Here is a 22,083-nt window from a genome sequence, read left to right as displayed (position 1 = left end):
CGAATTGGATTATAGTTGAGTTCGGATTAAAATAAATATATTTTAATAAAATAAATCTTTTCAGATCAAATTCGGATTGAGTTTAGGTTAAGATGAACATAATTTTTATAAATAGGTCATTTCGAATCGGGTCAGATTCAGATTGTGAATCATTTTAGATTGAATTCAGATCAAATAAAGATAAAACAGGTCGGATTCAAATCGAACAATTTGTTCTGAAATATTAATCAGGTCAAATTTAGATTTTGATGCTCCAACCCATCAACCTATCAACCCGAAACCCACCAATCCAATTCGAATTACCACCCCTACTAATGCACAACATCCTCCTTTTGCTTGCTTTACTTCCAAGACAATTCATATTTCACCCAGAATGTGATAAACATGAGATACAAATAAAAGTAAACTCCTCATCCAGTTGCGAGGAAAGGGGGTGTCCCCTTTTGAATCTATATAACACGTTTCCTACAGTGAACTTTTTTTATTTACAAATTAACAGGGTAACCAATTGCTGTTCGACAAAGTAATAGCAAAACCCAGTTCATGTCTCATTTATGAATCATCCAGCGCCAAGGCTTTGCATATTGGGCAGATATTCTTAATCAGCAACCATTGCTTGATGCAGCAAGAATGGAAATCATGCCCGCATTTCAATCTCCCAAGACAATCTCTATTTCTGTATGGTTCCTGTTGGCGATATGGAAATATCGATCAGAACAACAGATATAGAAGTGGTGGATCAAAGATAGTAAATATATAATGAAATGAATTAAGAATATAATTACCAAGCATATGATACAGTGTCCTTCCTCGGACTCAGCCAATCTTTGATCACAATAGTAGAGTGTTTCCAACAAGCATTTGGAAATAGCATCTTCTGACAAACCCGTGCTTACATTGCCTATTTGTTCTTCCAGAGCGAGTAGTTCCTGTGAAAAAAAATTCAACAGATTTAGGTGGAGACTCTGGTCAGCAAAATCCTCCTTTGGAATCAGTTGCATTTTCTATAATGATTTACATGACGCTACGTTACAAATTACAAAGAATAGGCAAGTTTCTTTTACCTCATAGTCCATGTTATCTATATCTAGTCTCATGTCATGATGCTCATCGAACAGACTTCTTGGGTCAGTGAAGGTTGATTGATTCCTGATGGCTGCAGTCTGCATTGACAATTCATGAGGAATTATTGTTCTCTCACACAACGAAGAAAAAAACAATGTATAGACTTTAAGCTCGCCTCAGATAACCATCTTCTATGCCCACTGTCTTCATCTCCAGTGTAGTGAATCCTTGTCCTCCCATTCACATAACTTACCGTTGGAAGCTGTCTTGAATACCTTGGAGGAACAACACCATCCGCAGATGGTAGCCACATGTCTGCCAAATTGGCTTCAGGACCTCCATAGCTCACACTATCCTGATAACCTACTCCTTGACCATAAATTATTCTGCTATTTACTACCATGTTCCTTGTAGGTTGATTTGGAACAAGGCAAAAATTGCTATATCCATCAATCTCCCCAGTAGTATTCCTCACATAGTGGCGATGCAACTGGTTTATCTCTGTAGAAACCAACACAGATTCATATCACCAAGATGATAAAATGATTAGCTGAATCGCATTCAAAGGTGCCACTTGGACAAACCTGAAGGAATAAGCCTTGTGTAGGGTTCAAGAGAAAAAGGAGCATGGTTCCATTGGGCAAGAACATTCAGGCCAGAAGTATGTGCCACTGATTGAAGATGTTCTGAAAAGTTATTGGATGTATGTATTGGCAATGAGATATTTCTTGGCTGACGCACATTGACATTATGACATATAATATTTCTTTGATCTTCCACATAACCAAATGGATTGTTCCTTCTATGATCAGAAATCATGCCAATAGGCTCCCAAGGTAAACAATGAGGACCTGCTGGCTGTGTCGGATCTAAAAGCTCGGATGAAACAGCATGATTGGAACTTCCAGCATTAAGGCATGAATTTGTGCTTGCATTCTGAGAAAAATAGTGAATAGTAGGGATTTTCCTTTTATATGTTACTGTGTCAAAACCTGTTGGAGGATGAGCTGCCACATTAATATCCCCAATATTAAATTGAGTGAGGCAAGGTTCATTGTGGATATAATATGGTGGGAATTGACTAGAGCTGCAAGAAGGCCAGCTATGCATAAAAGGATGCTGAGAAACTCCTGCATGAGCAGCAGCATAACAAGGAACTTCTAGGTTGAAAGTTGGCAAAAATGGATGAGTTGTTGGAGAGGAAGTATTGCTATATGGTTCTGAATTCAATCCACAAACTGTAATGTTTTCAGAAGGATGCATGAAAGAGCTGGATCCTGCAAACAGACTCGAGGATTATTATTATTATTATTATTATTATTATTTTGAAATATATATATATATATATATATATATATATATATTTGAGTGACTATGTGTCGCTGCATTTTATTGAGGTCTATATTAAATTACTTGATAAAAGTTCAAAAAGTGACAACAATGATGCATGAAACTGACATACCCAAAGTCAAGCAAGGATCATGGCGCGGATGATTCTGTATTTGCTCATGATTCATCGTATGAATAAGAGGCTGACCAAGCAAATTTTTATGTTCCATAGGCTCAAGTCAAACCAAAAATAGCATCTACACTGTAAAGTTTTAAAATAAACTATACTTAAAATTTCATGCTGAATATAAACAAACAAAACATTGAGATTTAAAAATATGTCCCCCAAAGATCTAGCATTAATTTATAGCCGTTCGAAAGAAAAGGTAATCTACTCTTATAGTTATCTAGTTAGTTCCCCTATCTTCAGATTAGTTAGTTATTACAGTCTAAAAATACACGGATTGTAATCCTAGTTGGTAGTGTAAATAATATATCAAGTTTTCTTTTAACGTGGTATCATTTTCCTTAGGAAGAAGAAAAATATATCTTCAAGCATGACACAAATAGACAGCTATATCATTATGTTATTAGTCAACCTTGTCATGACACCCATGCTAAATGATAAATAGACAAAACTGCATTCTTCATAAATGTTTCTTTATCATGCCAAACGGTCAATAGATAAAATTCCATTTTTCATAAATGTTGCTTTATCAAATAGCTTCTGAAGCTTTGTAATACTGATACTAGTTTGTTATCTTGGTAGCACTTTAAAGTTAATGAAGGGACATAGGGCATGATACTCTCAACCGATCAATGCTTCCACCTGTTGATCTGTGAAGAAATTCTTAGTCCAATATTTCATAGAATTTCTGCCTGCATTGCTTGTACACCCTAAATTAATGAGCAGGTACAATTTACAGGATATATTCTGAAATATATACTGCATGCGTCAATGAATAATCAGAGAGTTAACATTGGAGGGAATATACAATTCAAACCATAACATTGGAGAACAAGGCACGTAGAAGTTTGGGTCTTAGTCTGCTTAAGTCAATAGCTGCAGTCATTTTTATACAAGGAAAACAGAAGTAAATGCAAGGTTATCAGAATTATTTACTTAAAGAAAGAGCCAACATATCCATGGGAGATTGTCCTATGCTTATATATGTTTTCTCATTCATACCCTAATGTGAAAAGCCAAATGTTGGAAGTCTCCTCCCAAAAGATAGAATAGTAATGCTTGGCTTCAGCAAGAAAAAGAACTTCAGAAGCTTGCGTTATCCATTTAGAAGTATTGAATCCTGAGGAAATGAACCTAACTCTAAAATCTAAATATAAAATGGGAAGAAAGATTCATGTACACTACAGTTTAATGAGGGTTCTCAACATACAAATAGAACAGAGTAGTAGGAGAGAGGGAGACAGAAGGTAGTAATAACCATTAACACTGGACAAGAGAATATGAAATAAAGAACAGTGAGAATTCTGCATCAATAGAAACATCATGTGTGTAGGTCTAGCTAGGCTGACTAGAGGGGCTGAATAGCCTGAAAAGAAAGCTAGAAATTTCTCTTGCTTTTTGAACAGAGCAAGGACACAATATTAATTAAAATAAACAATTAACATAAAAGCAATAACTTAAAAAGTAAGGGACTCATAAATTTACTTGGTTACAAACTAGGTAGTTGTTAATCCAAGACAATTAAAAAGCCCCACTAAAGACTCCTTCGTGAAAGTGGAATAACCTCTTACAAACTTTGAACCTTCAGGAATTGCTTAAAAAATAAATACAAGAGTTGTTTTTAAATTCCTTACTCCAAGGGGCTTTTTATAGCCTCTTGGAAAAAGTTACCGTTGTTTGGAGGCACCTCCAAAAGGATCCAGGGTGCACTTTTATCCGCTTGGCAATGGTCGGTCAACGGCTTGCCACGTTGACTTCGGAGGCGCCTCCGCGCCTTGACCTAAGGCGTCTTAGCACCTGTGCTCGAGACGCCTTTGCGCCTGTGCTCGATGCGCCTTCGCGCAATCGAGGCGTCTCAGGTCTTGCTAACTTCAATGGCTCAGGTTATGCTCCATGCGTCCAGAGTTGAGCTCACCCAAACCCAACTTCAATCTTCTCCTTGAGCAGATTTCCTCCCGGCTTCTCGTCCTCGAACGTTCCATGCATATTTTTCTCATCCACCCCATCGAATCGTTTCTCGTGCCACCTACTCGCTCGCCACATCTTTAGCTTGACTTCTCGTGTTCCTATATTCCTATACGCTTAGACACAAGGCATCAAAACAACACAGGATCTTACTTAACTTTGTTGATCACATCAAAACCAACTTAGGGTACTTATAATCTCTTCTTTTTTAATGTATATCAACTCAAGTTAAGATTATGGTCAAACTAACCAGTAAAAAGCAAAAATATGACAATTAAACAGATTTATTTAAGTGGCAAATAAATATGGTAATTTTAAAATAAACCATAAACCCTCTCCCAAAACTTAATATCTAATTATTCTCCCCTTTGATCACATAAAAAAGAATGAGAAAAATAGAAAATAGTAAATAGTCACAGAAAAATGCAAGAAAAATTTGAGGGTCTGATTGACAATATCTAAACTCCTGTATTTTTACCGAAATATTTTGTCACAAAAAATAATTTTCAAAAGAAATTTTTTTTGCTAAAAATAATTTTAAAATTTTATATTTAAGTTGTGACAAATCCTAAAAACTTTTGTCACTGATTTTAATGAACTGTTCAGATCAGAATAAAAATTTTCACAAAAATATTATTTTTTTATTTTTAGAACAGAAATATGTATTTTTGAAACTTAACGACAAAAAAATAGTTTTAGACTTTGAAAAATCGTGATAATTTTTCTGAGCATATAAAATATAATATTTTATCCACGGAAAAATTAAATTTTTCAAAAATAAGTTTTTAAGAATTTTTAATTATTAAAACATGATTTTCGGTAAAAAAATTCATAATAATTAATATAACAGTAAAAAATTTTGAAATATTTTCTAACAACAAAAAAATAATGTATTATCACATAAAAATTAAAATTTTCAAAAATTAATTTTAAAATAATTTAAATTTTAAAAATCTGACTTTTTATAAAATTCATAAAAATTAATTACTGGTCGAAAATTTTTAAAAGTTTTTGTACTAATAGCTAATCCATTTGTGTCACAAAAAAAAACTTCAACACAAAACATGAACAGTTCGTATACGAAATAATTAATTATACTAAACATGTTAATAATTAAAGAAAATTTAATTTAAGGATACATATAAAAATACTTTAATAGTGTAGAACAGATTTAGGAACCTAATATAGATTTTACCTACTGGACTAATCAAATATTTTCCTGGAATATAATTTTTAGGCATTGTTACAATTTGACCTCTATGAGATCTAATGTACCAATTTAGTTCTCCAGTATTTCTAAAGTTAGACATCATGCATAATTCTTTTTCAATGTTTCTATTTGTTCTTTTAATTTTACATTTTAATCCTTCAGTTTTTCAAATTCTTCTTTTAAACATGCATAGTTATTTTTTACATTTATATACTTTGTTATATTCTTACATAGACTTCTAGATAACATTTGAATTGCATCATAAAGCTGGTCGGGAGGTAGGAGTCGTACATCACTTACCGTGTCGAACTCATCATTTGAAGCTTTCATCGCTGCTCTCAATGCTCATCTCGAATGTGCTTTGGTCGTCTTCTTGATAACTACCTGTTAGAGCTAGTCCAGGGTATTGCTCCGTCTCAGATTCGGATAACAACGATTCGTCCCACGTCGCCTTTAGGTTATTGTGCTAACCGCCTTGCCCCTCTGTCCTTCTCCTTTTTGTTTTCAACTTCGGACAGTTATCCTTGATATGCCCTTCTTCCTGGCAGTTATAGCACCAGACGTTTCTTTGCTTCAGATTATCTTAGTTACCTGTTTCTTATTAAAATTGTTAGTTTTTAAAAATTTACTAAACTTCTTTGCCATGTAGGCTTCTTCGTTTTCGTCAAGCAATGATTCTGACTTTGGCTCGATCTTCTTGGCTTTGAGTGTCAGATTTTGAGTTGACCTTTCTTCTTTATTTCTTAAACCTACACATCTATACTCATGTAATTTGAAACTAGAAAATAAATTCTTTAAAGTACTTACCTCGAGGTCCGTGGAGATGTAGGAGTCTACTATAGACATTCATTCGGGTGTTCTCGGAAAAGCATTAAGCACATACCTTAGCAAGTCCTAATTTGTTACCATTTCTTTGAGATTCGTGAGTCCGGTGATCGACTCTTTGATCCTTTGGTGTAGATGAGCTACCAATTCTTCCTTTTCCATTCGAAGGTTGCTGAGTTGGTTCCGAAGCTGGTCCCGTCTTGTGAGTTAGGCCTCCGAGGTCCCTTCATGCAACTCTAGGAACTTCTCCCAAAGTTCTTTTGCCAAGTCGTAGCTACTGATCCAGTTGTTGGAACTCTGCTTTGTCATTCGTCACGAAGTCATTTTGCTCCTTTTTGCTCCAGAGGTGTTCTTTTTCCTCTCCGTGTTAATCTCTAGGCACTACAAAACTATATTTGATAGTAAGAAGAATTTCAAAATCAGTCTTGAAGAATACCTCCATACGACGTTTCCACGGTGCGAACTCCCCCTTAAACTTTGGTGAATAGATGTTTGATCCGGCCATCGTCTTCTTGCTTTAGCAGACAGTTAGTACTTCTAGAACGGTTTGGCTCTGATATCAATTGTAGATCCAGGTAGGCCGGTTAGAGGGATGGTGAATAATCTAAAAGGAAAGTTAGAAATTTCTCTTGCTTTTTGAAGAGAACAAGGACACAATATTAATTAAAATAAACAATTAACATAAAAGCAATAACTTAAAATGTAAGAAGACTAAGAAATTTACTTAGTTACAACCTAGGTGGTTGTTAATTCAAGACAATTGACAAGCTTTACTAAAAGACTCCGTGAAGGCAGAGTAACTTCTTACAAACTTTGAATGCTCAGGAATTGCTTAAGACATGGGTAGAAGAGTTGTTTTTAAATTCCTAACTCCAGTGGAGCTTTTATAGTCTCCTGGAAAAAGCTATCGTTGCTTGAAAGCACCTCCAAAAGGATCCATGACGCCTCCAAGCGGATAAACTTTTATCTGCTTGGCAACGGTCGGCCAATGGCTCTGCCACGTGGGAGGCACGTTTGCGCCTTGACCTAAGGCGCCTTAGCGCTTGTGCTCGAGGCGCCTTCACGCCGTGTGCTCAAGGCGCCTCCAAACAGCTGAGGCGCCTCGGGTCTTGCTTACTCCAATTGCTTGGGTGATGCTCCATGCGTCCAGAGCTAAACTCATCCAAATCCAACTCTGATCTTTTCCTCGAGCAGGCTTCCTCCTGACTTTTTGTCCCTCGAACACTCCGCACACGTCCTTCTCGTCCACTGATATACTATTCCGCAGCTTTTCATCCCTCGGATGCACTGAGCCTGTCAACTCGTTTCCCTTGCCACCATTCTCGCTCGCCGCGTCTTCCGCACGACTTCTCGTGTTCCTAAGTTCCTGCACACTTACACATAAAGCATCAAAACAACACAGGACCTAACTTAACTCGGTTGATCACATCAAAACCAACCTGGGGTTGATCACATCAAAACCAACTTGGGGTACTTATAATATATTCTAAAAACATTTGCTTTCTCTCAAAACATGTAGATAGCAACACAACCAAGAATGAGCCCTATCAGGTAGCCTCCCAAGGAAATTGCAGTTTGGTCTGAGGTGCAGCACAATGAGCAGTGAAATTGGGGATAAACTCGGAGGGTAGGATGGAGAGTGATTAGAGGACATGGTGATGTTCTCTCAAACTCAATAGACTAAATCTTATCTTTCTAGCTTGGACACACAGAACAAGTTGGAGATTGCTTAACCCAGAAAACTTGCAAAATCTAATTTAAAAATAAAAACTAAATAAAAAAGCAAGAAAAATACTGAAGAAGTAATCACATCCTTAGGAATGCAATCCAAATTGCTTAAAGTGAATAGCTAGAAACTAAGTCTGGTAAAATATTATGTATCTGCAAAAAAGGAAGGAATTCACAAGTTTAAAGAACCTCTCTTTAAGGAATTCACATCCTTAGGAATGCCACATCACTCCTTGCAGTCTCTCTGTGAAGAATTTCTTCGAGAGTACCACAAGATAAAGATAAACTTAAGAGCCCTATATTTTGTAGAATTTCTGTCTGCATTGCTTGTAGACCCTAAATTAATAGGCGCACACACACTGCATGCAGTGGTAAATAACCAGAGGAGTTAACTCTGGAAGGAATACAATTCAAACCATACTGTAGGAGAATAAGGCAGGCACAGAGACCTCTAGTTCTTGGTCTACAAAGTCATAAGTTGCTTTATAATAACTGCAGTAATTTTTAGCATTGTACAAGGAAAATAGAGGTAAACAGAAGGCTATCAGAACGTATCTATTAAAAAGGAGCCGGATGTATCGATGGGATATGGTCTAATGCTTATATATGTTTTCTCATTCATTGCCCTAATCCAAAAAGTCAAATTTTGAAAGATTCACATTTATGAAGGTAGAATAGTCATGCTTAACTTCAGCAAATAAGGAGGAACGTCAGAAACGCATTATAAACTTAGAAGAAATTTGAATCTTTTGAGGAAGTGGATCTACCGATAAAATCTTAATCAAATAAGAAGAAGATACATAGATTTGGTGTACAATACAGTTTAATGAGGGATCTTAACATACAAATATAACAAAGTAGTAGAAGAGGGGGGTAACAGGAGGTAGTAATAAACATCAAAATGGGCAACAAAATCTGAAATAAGGAACAGTGAGAGCTCCACATTGATAGAACACGGTATGTTCTAAAAATTATCTGGTTTATCTAAAGCCTGATTCTAGCAACACAACCAAGAATGAGGCCATCATGTGGACTCCCAAGGAAATTGCAGTAAAGCCTGAGACACAAAGCACTCATCAGCAAAATTAGGGGAGAAACTTGTAGGATAGGAGGGAGAGGGATTAGAGGACATTATGTAATAACACCTAAATAAGACACCCAAATTTAGTATGCTATTTTCACAAACTTGATAGGCTAAATCTTATCAATATCGCTTTAATACACTATACAAACGTTGGAAATTACAAAACCTGGAAAACATCCAAAACCTAATTTTAAAAGGAAAAAGTTAGAAAAGAAAGAAAAATATTGGAAAAGTAATCACATCCTTAGTAATGCTATCCAAATTGCCTAAAATGAATAGCTAGCAACTATGTTAACTTAAATACTATGTGTCCCACGTAGACAAATCATAAATTAATTTTTGAATGATACTCAAAACTATTCAAATGATGAACGGTTGGATTGGTACAATCGAATGAAAGAATTAGCTCGAACATGAGTGTGGTTCATGGAGAAAATGCTATAATTCGATTATGCATAAGTGTTAAATCTCGTGAGACCACTAAGGGTATAAAATTGACGAAAAAAATGAGATCAACAAATCCAAAATTGGGTTGCAAATGGAGACTGAACAGATCAAATTTAATTAGGAATGAACTAATCTCCATTAAATCAATATTTTAATTAAATTAATCTCAATTAATTTAATTCAATAGGCATGATAGTGTTAACAACTCGTGCATTCACATAACAATCCACGAAATTGTGTGCGCTCATGCCATTTGAGAAGCAAACATCAAATCTCATGGCTCGAACCAACACACTTGATCTGGCCTGAGATCGAGGGATGGGTCAACTCTTGTCAAATTGTCCTTTGTTGACTTTTGTTGAATCAGCCGCTGCTGAATAGTTCTCTAGACGATCAACTTTATCTGGGTTGGCTTATAACGGGTCGACTTCGAGTGGATCTACATCTGGCGAATTGGCATTAGGCAAATAGAATCGGTGTCTACGGAACAGATCAACAAGAAGATTAGAAGGGGGGCCAAGGCGCAACTTAGCGTGACCCCTTCTGACGCTCAATTCAGAGTTTGGAGAGAATAACGGAGAATAGTAGGAAAATTGTAATAGCAAGTATACTGTGCATACCTTTACTAAAATTGCTACCTTATATATATTGAAGGAGAAGAAGAGACGTCGGATCAATAAAGAACCTCCTCCCTAGAACGGTTGCGCTCCTCTCCTTTATTTGATGTCATCATTCCAGGTGGTTGAATAACTTCCTACATTTGTAACCGACGAGCCTCTTGATCTGACACCCTTCCTGCAACTAACGCATCCCTTGCTTTGCCATATTTGAACCTAGCCTTAAATTCTTAAATTACTCAATTCTCAAATTGTGATCATAAACATCTATAAGAGTAATATAATTTTAAAGAGAGCTTCAACATTGAAATACTCCTATCTAAAGGGATAAAGCTACCCAAAAAGGTGTGTCAACATCTGAAGAGATGACTTAAACAACAACAACAACAACAACCAAGCATTTTCCCACTAGGTGGGGTCGGCTGTATGAATCCTTTTACGCCATTGAGCTCTATCTCCTATTATATCATCATCTATATTTAAATAAATTTTATCTTGTTTTATTGTTGCTAACCAAGTCTTTTTTGATCTTCCTCTTCCTCGTTTGATATGTATGTTTATCATAGTTTCACATCGCCTAACTGGAGTATTTATTGGTCGTCTAAGTACATGTCCGTACCATCTTAAACGTGTTTCTCGGAGTTTGTCCTCAATAGATGCAACTCCGACTTTCTCTCTAATGCTCTCATTCCTTATTTTGTCCATCTTCGTATGTCCACACATCCACCTTAACATCCTCATCTCTGCAACTCTCATCTTATGCTCATGTGCTCGAGTCATAACCCAACATTCAACTCCATATAACATAGCAGGTCTAACAGCAATTTTATAGAACTTACCCTTAAGTTTAAGAGGTACTTTACGGTCACATAAAACACCTGACGCTCCCCTCCATTTCACTCATCCTGCTTGTATTATATGTAAGACGTCTCTCTCAATCCCTCCATCATTTTGTAAAAGTGATCCTAAATATTTAAATCTCTCAGTTCTAGACAACTCATCCTCTCCTATTTTAACAATTATTTCATTACTTCTAATATTGCTAAAATTGCTAAAACTTAAATTCCAACAAAATTAAATCAACAAGATTAAATCGATGACTATGGTACCAGAAGAGATACTATCAACCACCCTTGAAGGGGTATTTGATGACTACCATCCTAAAGGGGTAAGTTAACCCACCGAAAAGTCTCTCTACAACTGAAAAAGTGTATTAAGAATTTAAAGGAACAGCATTCACGCTGCAGAATTAATGTCCTATCAGTTTGAGTCACACACTTACCGGACCCAAACCACTTGACCTGAACCAGTTGGAAAAATATTTCAAAATTTCTTCCGACAACAAATCATGGCGAAATATATTCAGAGGCAGTAGTTCTCCAGATTTTCTATTTTATTATGCATACTGAAGAACGACGGAAAATATTCAGAGACAGTAGTTTTCCTGCTTGGAACATCGATCTGACAAATCCAACATCAAATCACGTTGTGCTTCGATTCATCCTAGTCGATGGAATCGTCATCAAACTTATCATGAAAAAAAAATTAGCTTGATGGTCCCTTACATCTACCTAAATTTAAAGATTTGACCTTTTTAACTGGCTAAATAAACAAAGGAACAAGAAACACAAAGCGAACAGATTATTAACACACAATCAGCACGATCAGGAGGCCACAGTCGCAAACAAAAAACGAAAATTTTAAAGGTAAAAATGCGGTGGATCTGGATGAGTCGCGCCATACCGTGGAAGACTACTTCAGCAAGTCGATTTTGACAAGGACTTGCTCCGCGCCGTCAAGATCTGCTACAAAATCAGGTAGAAAAAAAAAAGGGGGGAAAGAAAAGGAACTTAGCTCCACGGCTTCAACATTAATCAGCTGCAAATAAAGGAACCAGAGAATCTAAAAAACGCAGAGGCAGAACGCATTACCGGCGGAAGCAACCGCTCCTCCCAGCTCCTAAATCAAAATCCAGTTCTCAATCCAGCTCGTGCCCCAAATCCAACACAGTGGGCTGAAAAAGGAGATGTTATCAGAACGCAGTACGGCTTTGGATTTACTCGGAAAAACATAGAGCCTTCTCAAATTACTAAAATCTAAAAGGGTCAATTTACAATTAACTCCATTTCAACGTTAACTCACTATTAACTTAATAATTGTGAAAGCTAAACGTGACGTGGCATTTTGTGCCAATGGTACTTTTTTTTTAATGAACTACATGCCACAATAAATATTTATTTAATTAAAATTAATATTTAACGTTATTACTACAATATTCGTTTGATATTGTTTCTAATGATTCCTCCTCACTTTTGTTTTTCTTTTTCCATATTTAATTGATTTTACTTGTCGACTCATGCTGTAGACTTATTCTGATCACCGTAAAGCGAAGAATCACAGCTCGAGCTTTGGCTAAAAGTGCCCAGATTGATTAGACGACGACAAACTGATACACATCGACAAGATCTCTAATCTTCAGAAAATTATTACAAACGTAGAAATATTATTTTCAGAAGATTAGTACCGAGTTATCATTAATATGTTAATTGAAAGGAAATATTTTTTTTTGTTAAGAGATCCATCAATTAATTAAATAAGTCAACCCACGTCAGCTTTGCTTGGCGTTATCCACATAACCCATTCCCATCTCTTCATACGCCTACCCAAAAAACAACCGGAGGTGGTCCCCGCCGGCCCGCATGCTTGACTGGGTCCGCGACAGTCCTTATCCCCGGTATGTAAGTAACTCCCAACGTTTCTTTTTTTAATTCGCATCGTTAAAAACCAGCAGCAAATGAGAAAACAACGAAATTCAAATTAGCCCTTGTAAATTTCACCTCATGTTGTTCGTTTCTTAAATAGTTAAAGATAGGGAGTTCAAACTCAAACATACATATTTATAATATTTTATTTAAATATTCATGAGTTATTCATGAGCTTTTGTTTAATTTTATTTTTGAATCAGTAGCTTTGTGATGTTAATTTTTAAAAATTAACAATAAATGATACTAATTTGAATAATTTAAATCGAATTTAAATTATTTTAAGTTAAACTTCGACCCGAATCAAAATTTGAATAGGATTCGAACTCGAAGATCATTTCCATTCAAATATTATATATTCTTTTTCTAGGTCAAATACTGATATTCTCACACTATTCAATTTGATTCGTTCGTTTGCACGGAGACACTCTTCGTGGAGGAGCTAAATTTGGATTTTCTAAAGGATAAGGTTGATATTATCAAATTTGAGGGGTTAATAAACATTTGCAAGCGCGATAAATTTTGCGATTCCTGCAGCACCATTTTTGTTCACCGGTTCTTCTCGATCAGACGGTATTCTATCTCTTTCTTCTCCGCCATTTCTGTTCTCGCTTCATCTCCGCTACGATTCCGCTCTCCCATTGGAGCGCACTTGTTCCGTTCCTACTTCGAGGTTTCATGTCTCTTGAAGAAGCGCCGGACTTCGGTTGGTCGTCTCGTGTATAGACTCGGAGCCGGCGACGAAAACCCTAGCGTGAGATCGATCTTGCTGTTTTCTATCCATGTTATCCGCACCGGATCCTCTGGAGGGCGTCCTCCACGCCTTTCGGGATGCTGTAACCCCGCTAGAGTCCGCAGCCAAGGGTTTGGAGTCTCACTGGCTGAATTTGACGGGCGGTGCCAGGAACGTGGAGTCCACTAAGAGGTATCGTGGATCGGTGAAGGGGAACGTAGTTACTGTGGTGGCTTCCGAAGAGAGGAAAAAGGATCCTTTTAAGTGTTTTTTTTATGGTTTATTTCCCATCGTTTCGGGTGAGAATGACGTCGGAAGTCCGGGAGGGATTTCATCGAAGAAAGGGAGAGTAGAAGAGGAGCCACATGGATCTTGTGCGAATTGCTCGCCCTTTTCTTTTACTTGGTCGTTTATGTTAGACAGTTTCCTGCAGGCGTTCCCGAAGCCGCTTAAATCAGCAAGGAAGTGTTTCGGGAAGCAACGTCGTGATGATGACTCCCCTTCGCGTGCGAAAGCTAGAGGGAAAAGGTCATTCAAGATCATGTTTTGGGATAAAATCGAGAAAACTGCAGGTGAGGGAGACACGTTGCCTGTCCAATTGATTCTTTGCTTTGCGTTGGACAGTTTGGGTCAGAATCTCCAAATGTTTAATTGGGGTTTCCAAGGGAACAACACAAATCTAGCAGCTTCCGAAGCTCAAGAGTCTGATTACTTGAAAATAATAAAGGGATTAGTTAACGGAAAGAAAGCAGATTTTGATGGATTTCTTTCGAATCTGAGTTTTGCAAGGGTTGGAAGCGTACCTGCTACTTTGGTAGAGGATGCACCATCTGTCAAAGACAACGGTGAGAATCATGACAATGGTGATGATAAGGAGGGGCCTACAACTAGCACTCCTCAGAAGATTGCCAGTGGTTTACTGAGCATTCCATTGTCAAATGTTGAGCGCTTAAAATCTACACTTTCCACTGTTTCTCTGACCGAATTGATTGAGTTTATACCTCAGTTGGGAAAATCCTCCACCGACCATCCTGACAAGAAGAAATTGTTTTCAGTGCAGGACTTCTTCAGTTACACTGAGACAGAAGGTAAATTTTTTTTAGCATTCCTAGTTGTCAAGGTTTTGTAGAACAGTATATTCACTTCTTTTATCACAATGCAACTGAGTTAAAAGGTAATACTAGGACAATTAATAGTATCTTTACCATATAATTATTCTACTGGAGTATTGGACCAGTATAACTGCATCCTTATGTAATGATGGACCATAACATACATGTTATTATCATGTTGTAGAATCAAGAAAAAGACCTTAATTGACAGAGAATCATTTGTATTTCAAATAATATTTCCCTTGGTTGATTTTGATTGTGATTAGGTGTTATTTCTTTTGCTATTCTTCACTCTAGATAAACAGAATATAAAAAGCTCTAATTTTATTAGCAGAGAATCAAAAAAGCACTCATTATTCATTATCATCAGAAAAGCTCTCCACTTTAAAAATATATCAAAGCAGCACCCCACTTATAATTTTTGCCTGAAATATTTCTGTGTGTTCCACCTTGGAGTTGCTTTGACCAAAGTAGCTAGAAGGTGGTGATGTTTTATACAAAATAACTCTTAAGGTGGTTTTGCTTTGTACAAAACAGCTCTCAGGTGGAGCGTAGAAGGGTATTTTGGATAGAAAATTATAGATAGGCATTGTTTTGATATTTTTTTAAAGTGGGGTGTCCTTTTGACAACATGGATAAAAGGGTGCTTTTTTTATTTTTTTTTCCTTGAAGTAAGATGATGTAAGATTTATGTCAATAATAAGATTTAATTTCATGTTTTACTTTATGCTTACTTGTTACTTGCACTCAATGAATAAATCATTCTTTAATGATACTAAGCATCATCTTTGAGACTACAAGTTGTTAGAAAAGGTAAAAATTGTAAGTTACACACCTCATTTTTTGACATGGATAGAATCTGTATGTGTGGCCTCTGTTCCCACTCCCCTTAAATTTTTGCCTCGCTTTAAACCAACATAAGTGTTTTTTTGTAATTTTTAATAAAAAATATATATCTTTTTTACTATTTTTCCCTCGAGAATATTAATGAAATTTGTCACTTGCAATTGGTATTCCTGGGTGGAAGGAGATTATTGGCGCAACGGTAAAGTTATTGTCACGTGACCTTATGGTAATGGATTCGAGTTATAGAAACAACCTCTTATAATGTAGGGTATGACTGCATACAATAGACATAGTGTGGTCTGACTCTTCTCCAGGACCCCGCATTGGCAGGAGATTTGTGCACCCTTTTTTTTAATTGGTATTCCTGGTACTTCATGAATTACGTAAGCTTCCAGTTAATTTGGTTGTTCAGAAGATTGACAACTCAGATTTGTGTATTCAAATGCTTAAATAACAATGAAATTTAGACTTTGCTATGATGTGCCAAAATTTAGAATAATGTGGTCGGAGAGTTAGATTTGCCAATTGCTATTTAAAGCTGCAAAGACTGGTTGAGCCTGATAAAATATAACAGAAGAATCCTTTGCTGGTCAACTTCACTGATATTTAATGGTTTTGGATGTCTCTGAGGATAAAACCACATTTTGATGCTATGTTTCTTGTACTATTTTGCAGGAAGGCGATTTTTTGAGGAGTTGGATAGAGATGGCGATGGCCAAGTTAACCTTGAAGACCTTGAAATTGCAATGAAGAAGAGAAAACTGCCAAAGCGATATGCCAAAGACTTTCTGCAACGTACAAGAAGCAACTTGTTTTCAAAATCAATTGGGTGGAAACAATTTTTGTCCTTAATGGAGCAGAAGGAGCCAAAAATTCTTCGAGCATATACAAGCCTATGCCTTAACAAATCTGGAACACTGCAAAAGAATCAGATATTGGCATCACTAAGGGATGCAGGACTTCCTGCTGGTGAAGATAATGCTATTTCTATGATGCGTTATCTCAATGTGGGCAGTGAGGGATCAATTTCATACAGTCACTTCCGTAATTTCATGCTCTTGCTTCCTTCAGAAAGGCTTGAAGATGATCCTAGGTACTACTGCACTCAAACATATTATCTAGATTACCAAAATTAATATGAACACTTTAGCTTCTAGATGATACATTGTTGTGATGCACTGATTCAATATATTGGCTATATTATATGATGAACTAAATTTTCCTTTTATATCAATTGGAATGAGTGATGGAACTTAAGTTTAGAACATGCTTCGTTTTGTAGATTACCTACAGGCGAGTGGTTAGGAATGACTGAATGACGGATTTAATTCTACAAAGGGGACAAGACCATAAGTTGTTTCTCTCTTTCTGTCTCTCGATAGGGAGGTGTCCTGAGTGGAGGAGGTTGTCGCCAACCTCTAATCATATATGTGGATGAGGGGCTTGAAGAGGCATAAAGTTGAGCCTTAACCCTCTAAAATGGCCTAGCTGAGGACCAGGGAAGGGGCTTTGCATTCACCCTGAGAGGAGGGGACAAGGGATGGGTTTGTTAAAAACTTTTGAATCCTCACTCATACCTTTTTTCTAATATCCTGGATTGTGCCTCTCGATATTGATTTCATTTTTTCTTCATGATGATCTTTCCTCGTACAACCGGTAACCTTGGGCTTATGAATATTATCAGATATTCACTTCTACCTTTTAGATACTTTAGTTAATTTAAATATTTTTCTTTCTGAAATTATTTGCTTGTAACAGAAGACTTTTAGCTTAGCTACTCATTTGATGACTGTTTTTTTCATATAAATTTGACTGCCATGTTATCATTAATTTTTTTATTAAGTTTAGGTTGTCTTGGCGCAATAGTAAGTTGTTGTCGTGTAGTCTAGAGGTCATGGGTTTGAGTCTCGAAAACATCCTCTTGCAAAGCAAGTAAGGCTACGTACAATAGATCCTTACAAGAATCCTTCATGTTGTGTTCAAAAGAATTTAGATATCTTCACAATGGTATGATATTATCCACTTTGGGCCTAGCCCTCATGGTTTTGTTTTTGTGTTTTACCCAAAAGGCCTCATTCCAATGGAGATATCTTCATCCCTTTTAAACTCATAATCTTTTTATGTCTTTTTAATGTGGGACTTTGATTGTATTTCCAACAATCCTCTCCTTAAACAAAGCGCCACCATTACTCTCATGGTCCAGGCCACCCCGCAAGCATCTTGTCACTTTGACCTTCTCCAGAGCTCTCTGCAAACATCCGATCACTCTTAACCCACCCCGGGCCTTCCCGCAAGCATCCGGAGGGTCGCTCTCGACCTGCTATGGGCCTCCCGCAAGCATCCGTATCCGGTCACTCTTGACCTGCTTCGGGCCTCCTCACAAGCATTCGTCACTCTTGACCTATTTCGCCACCCCTCAACTTCGTTCAAGACTACCCCAAATGGCATCCCATCTAGACCATTGCTCTAGTACCATTTGTTGTGTCTAAAATAATTTAGATATCTCCACAATTGTATGATATTGTCCACTTTGGACCTAAGCACTCATGGTTTTATTTTTGAGCTCTACCCAAAACACCTCATTCCAATGGAGATATCTTCATCCCTTTTAAACTCATGATCTTTTTCATGTCTTTTCAATGTGGGACTCTGATTGTATTTCCAACGCGTCATTAGTGGGAGCTTCTTGCACTACGTTTTGCCCCCCTAAGTTTAGATTGTCTCCTGCAAGATCAGTATTCACTAAATTATGTCCAGGAACAATATTATCTGAACCATCAAAATTAAATAGAACCTCATGCACATTCTAGTGTCTAGAAGATACATCCTCGTAGAGTAAACATATTGGTTATATTTTGTTAATGACTTAATTTTCTTTTTAATATCTTCTTGTGTTTTTCCTTCCCCACTTCTGATATTGAAGACTTTGTGCTGGTACCAGATCTTTCTTAATGCAACCATTGGCCTTCAGGCTTTTTACTTGCGATTCACTAGAATATGTTGTAAGATGTTGGCTTCTGTCTTTAGATACTTTTATTTTTAATATTTTTCTTTCAGAAAATTATTTACTTGTAACAGAAGGCTTTAGTTTAGCTAGCTACTTAAGAATTACATCATTCATGTAAATTTTTACAGCCGTGTTAATTTTATTTTTGCATTCTTAAATTCAGGTTATGCCCAGGAAGATCAATAATACATATTCGCTAGCTTTAATGATATTTCCTCTTTTCTTTTTTAATTTCTTCTTTGTGATAGTGTCACTTGAGAATTTAAACTTTATTTGATTGTTCGATGTGTCTAAGAAAGAGAAATTAATTGTAAGAGCTGCCGGTAGATAATTTATTGATTTTGTTGAAACAGAACACAGTCGGTTCAGTTAGTTTCATCTCGCTTATTTCAAATTTTCATTGTTGTTCTAGGTTCTGATATTTGAAAATATGTTAGGATTGAGAGAAGTAGCAGTATATGGAGCCATATGCAGTTTAAGATATTTGCTAACTCGGTGGCATTAAATTGCAGGACCTCATTATGTTTTCTAATTTCTAAATTTAGCTCCAAATTTGTATATTCTCCTGGTTGATTGAGTCTATCAGTTTTGCAGCTATGCCTAGTCTGATTAGCAAACATTAACCTGAAAATTGTTCTGCAGTTGCTGAATTAACTGCTTAATTTCATGTTACAGAAACATTTGGTTTGAAGCAGCTACTGTGGTTGTTGTTCCCCCACCTGTGCAGATATCCACAGAAAATGTTCTTAAGTCTGCTTTGGCTGGAGGTCTTGCTTGTGCACTTTCCACTTCAGTATTGTATCCTATTGATACCATGAAGGTAATGCTATCTGCCTACTAAAAACTCAAAGCATAGATTAGTATAGCATAATGATTAGTAACTTCATTTTCTATTACAAATAAATTCACTTTTTTCTGTTGACTTGAAATTAAAGAACAGTCTAGCATTTTGTTTTATGTCAAATTTTACTATTATTTGATATTTCTTTTAGCTTTTGTTCAAGTTGCTCTGTTTTTGTTTAGTTTTGAGACTGCCCCTAGTGTTTGCTATTCCATTCTGCAGAATCAATGGGTGGAGATGTGGAATGATTATTGCATTTTAATGTCTACTGTGTTTATCTTCTTTTTTTTCCTTCTGTACCAGACACGTGTGCAAGCATCGACACTCTCATTCCCAGAGCTCATATCAAAGTTACCAGAAATTGGTATTCATGGGCTATATCGTGGTTCAGTTCCAGCAATCCTAGGACAATTCTCTAGGTGAGTTCTTTCTTCTATGCTAAATCTATTTAAGCATGATTCATCTTTGTTTTATTTTTTTACAGCCATGGACTGAGAACTGGCATCTTTGAGGCAACCAAGCTTGTGCTAATAAATGTTGCTCCAAATCTCCAAGATCTACAGGTATACAATAGGGGATACACATGTTTTTTTTCCTGGGTGAGATTGATTCAATTCAGCAACTTAAATGTGCATATTCTTTTAAAATGATCTGTCTTCATTATTCTATGACTGAAATATGGCTGATAGTCATAGACATTAACAGCAGTGCTAGTTTGCTAAAATGGCATCCCTTTATACTTAAAGCATTGAACAGTATTTTGCTAAAATAAGCATTGACTTGGCACAAAGATTTACAATGTCCATTGTAATGTAGGTGCAATCCATGGCATCTTTTTGCAGCACAATCTTAGGGACAGCAGTTCGAATCCCTTGTGAAGTCATGAAGCAGAGGTTACAGGCAGGCATCTTCAATAATGTAGGAGAGGCAATTGTGGGTACCCTACATCAAGATGGTTTGAAAGGATTTTTCCGTGGGACTGGTGCCACACTCTGCCGAGAGGTCCCATTTTATGTCGCTGGAATGTGTCTTTATGCTGAATCTAAGAAGGTAGATAAATTCCAACGACTGTTAAGTTCTTGTTGGATTCATAAATCTTCAGACTACCTGTGTAGCCTTTTACTCCTATGTTTCGTTAGCATCATCTCTTAGGTTGACTCTGCAAGCTTGTGTTCGTTTCGTTGATACGTTGCTTTCAATTGCTTGGGTAGGCTGTACAGAACCTTCTGAACCGAGAACTGGAACCCTGGGAGACTATTGCGGTGGGGGCTTTGTCTGGCGGAGTTGCTGCTGTGGTTACTACACCCTTTGACGTTATGAAGACACGAATGATGACTGCACCGCCAGGTTTTCCAGCCTCAATGCAAATGGTGGCATTCTCCATTCTTCACAAGGAAGGTCCTCTAGGCCTCTTCAAGGGAGCTATTCCAAGGTTCTTCTGGATTGCACCTCTTGGTGCTATGAACTTCGCTGGATATGAGCTAGCAAAGAAGGCCATGGACAAGGCCGAAGACGTGCCTGGTTAGATGCTTTGGTTCGTTTAGGGTTTTGTGTTTTTTTTTTTTACTTCAAAAGCTTCGATTTTTTTTTTTTTTTTTTTTTTTTTTTGGAGCAACTCATGATCAACTTAGACAGGTTCATCGTCGACCATATGGCTCGAGCTCCTCTGCAAACTTTCATTTTTGCAAAGAGGGAAAATTTTCTATTTTGGATACGTGATTGTATCACGACGCGTCAACAAAATTGAAAAACAATTCATTAGATTCTTGTTCAGGACATCACTGGTGTTTTTTGTGTGCCAACTGTTTCCACAATCGAATCAGTTGGCTTTAAACGGTATCCGGATCTATTGTATTCACCATTTCTGTCAGAAGGAAAAACCCCTCCCCTCTTTAGGATCTGGTCGGAAAGGAGTGTCTCCTCGCATTTCTTTGGTCTGAAATCAAGCACCATCACCCCTCAATATGATTGAATACCGTGTGAGGATTCTTGCATGTGGAAGGCAATGGCAGAGAAGAGTGGCGACTGTGAGGAAGTGGACATGCCTTAGACCAATATAAACGAGATAAATCACACTAATTGAGGAGGTAGGTGGATGAGGGGTGAGTTAAATGGGGTATAGGGAATTATGTCCTACTTATAACCCCTCAATCTCAAATGACAAATCGAGTTTAGGATTTAGCCCTTCGACCTCAAATGATAAATCATCATCTAACTGCCATCTCAACTGAGTTCACAGGAGTTGCAATTGAGGATATATAAAAAATAATAATTAATCAGGTTGGATAACGTTGAGCCTGACCTGATTAATTCGGCTCCACGAAA

At 37.0% G+C, this 22,083-nt stretch overlaps 2 protein-coding genes across 13 annotated transcripts; one reads left to right on the top strand and one right to left on the bottom strand.

Annotated features, from left to right (window-relative positions):
* Window positions 1-330: 330 nt before the first annotated feature.
* On the bottom strand, window positions 331-12,530 carry LOC122005274. 12 transcript variants are annotated; one of them, XM_042560251.1, is made up of 10 exons: window positions 12,389-12,530; window positions 12,201-12,259; window positions 6,391-7,134; window positions 6,057-6,297; window positions 2,528-2,597; window positions 1,650-2,342; window positions 1,241-1,566; window positions 1,065-1,163; window positions 786-929; window positions 331-687 (listed from the first exon to the last, which is right to left on the bottom strand). In XM_042560251.1, exons 4-10 carry the CDS (start codon window positions 6,084-6,086, stop codon window positions 553-555), a joined length of 1,497 nt encoding a protein of 498 aa, XP_042416185.1. In that variant the 5' UTR covers window positions 6,087-6,297; window positions 6,391-7,134; window positions 12,201-12,259; window positions 12,389-12,530; the 3' UTR covers window positions 331-552. The 12 variants fall into 12 exon arrangements, with proteins under 12 accessions (XP_042416185.1, XP_042416184.1, XP_042416191.1 ...); XM_042560250.1 differs by having other exon boundaries at window positions 6,057-7,134; window positions 12,201-12,262; XM_042560257.1 differs by lacking the exons at window positions 6,057-6,297; window positions 6,391-7,134 and adding an exon at window positions 3,584-3,701 and having other exon boundaries at window positions 2,528-2,656; window positions 12,201-12,262.
* A 1,207-nt stretch (window positions 12,531-13,737) lies between these two features.
* Window positions 13,738-21,519, top strand: LOC122005272 (mitochondrial substrate carrier family protein C-like). Its single transcript, XM_042560248.1, has 7 exons — window positions 13,738-15,040; window positions 16,586-17,003; window positions 19,593-19,737; window positions 20,062-20,177; window positions 20,243-20,321; window positions 20,575-20,808; window positions 20,970-21,519. The coding sequence occupies exons 1-7, from the start codon at window positions 14,002-14,004 to the stop codon at window positions 21,282-21,284; spliced, it is 2,346 nt and encodes a 781-aa protein (XP_042416182.1). The 5' UTR covers window positions 13,738-14,001; the 3' UTR covers window positions 21,285-21,519.
* The last annotated feature ends 564 nt before the right edge of the window (window positions 21,520-22,083 follow it).

This window comes from Zingiber officinale, chromosome 7B (genome assembly GCF_018446385.1).
Source record: "Zingiber officinale cultivar Zhangliang chromosome 7B, Zo_v1.1, whole genome shotgun sequence".
In the NCBI taxonomy this organism is placed as follows: domain Eukaryota; kingdom Viridiplantae; phylum Streptophyta; class Magnoliopsida; order Zingiberales; family Zingiberaceae; genus Zingiber; species Zingiber officinale.
The sequence above is the reverse complement of the archived record's forward strand: the minus strand, read 5'-3'. Positions and strand labels throughout refer to the sequence as shown.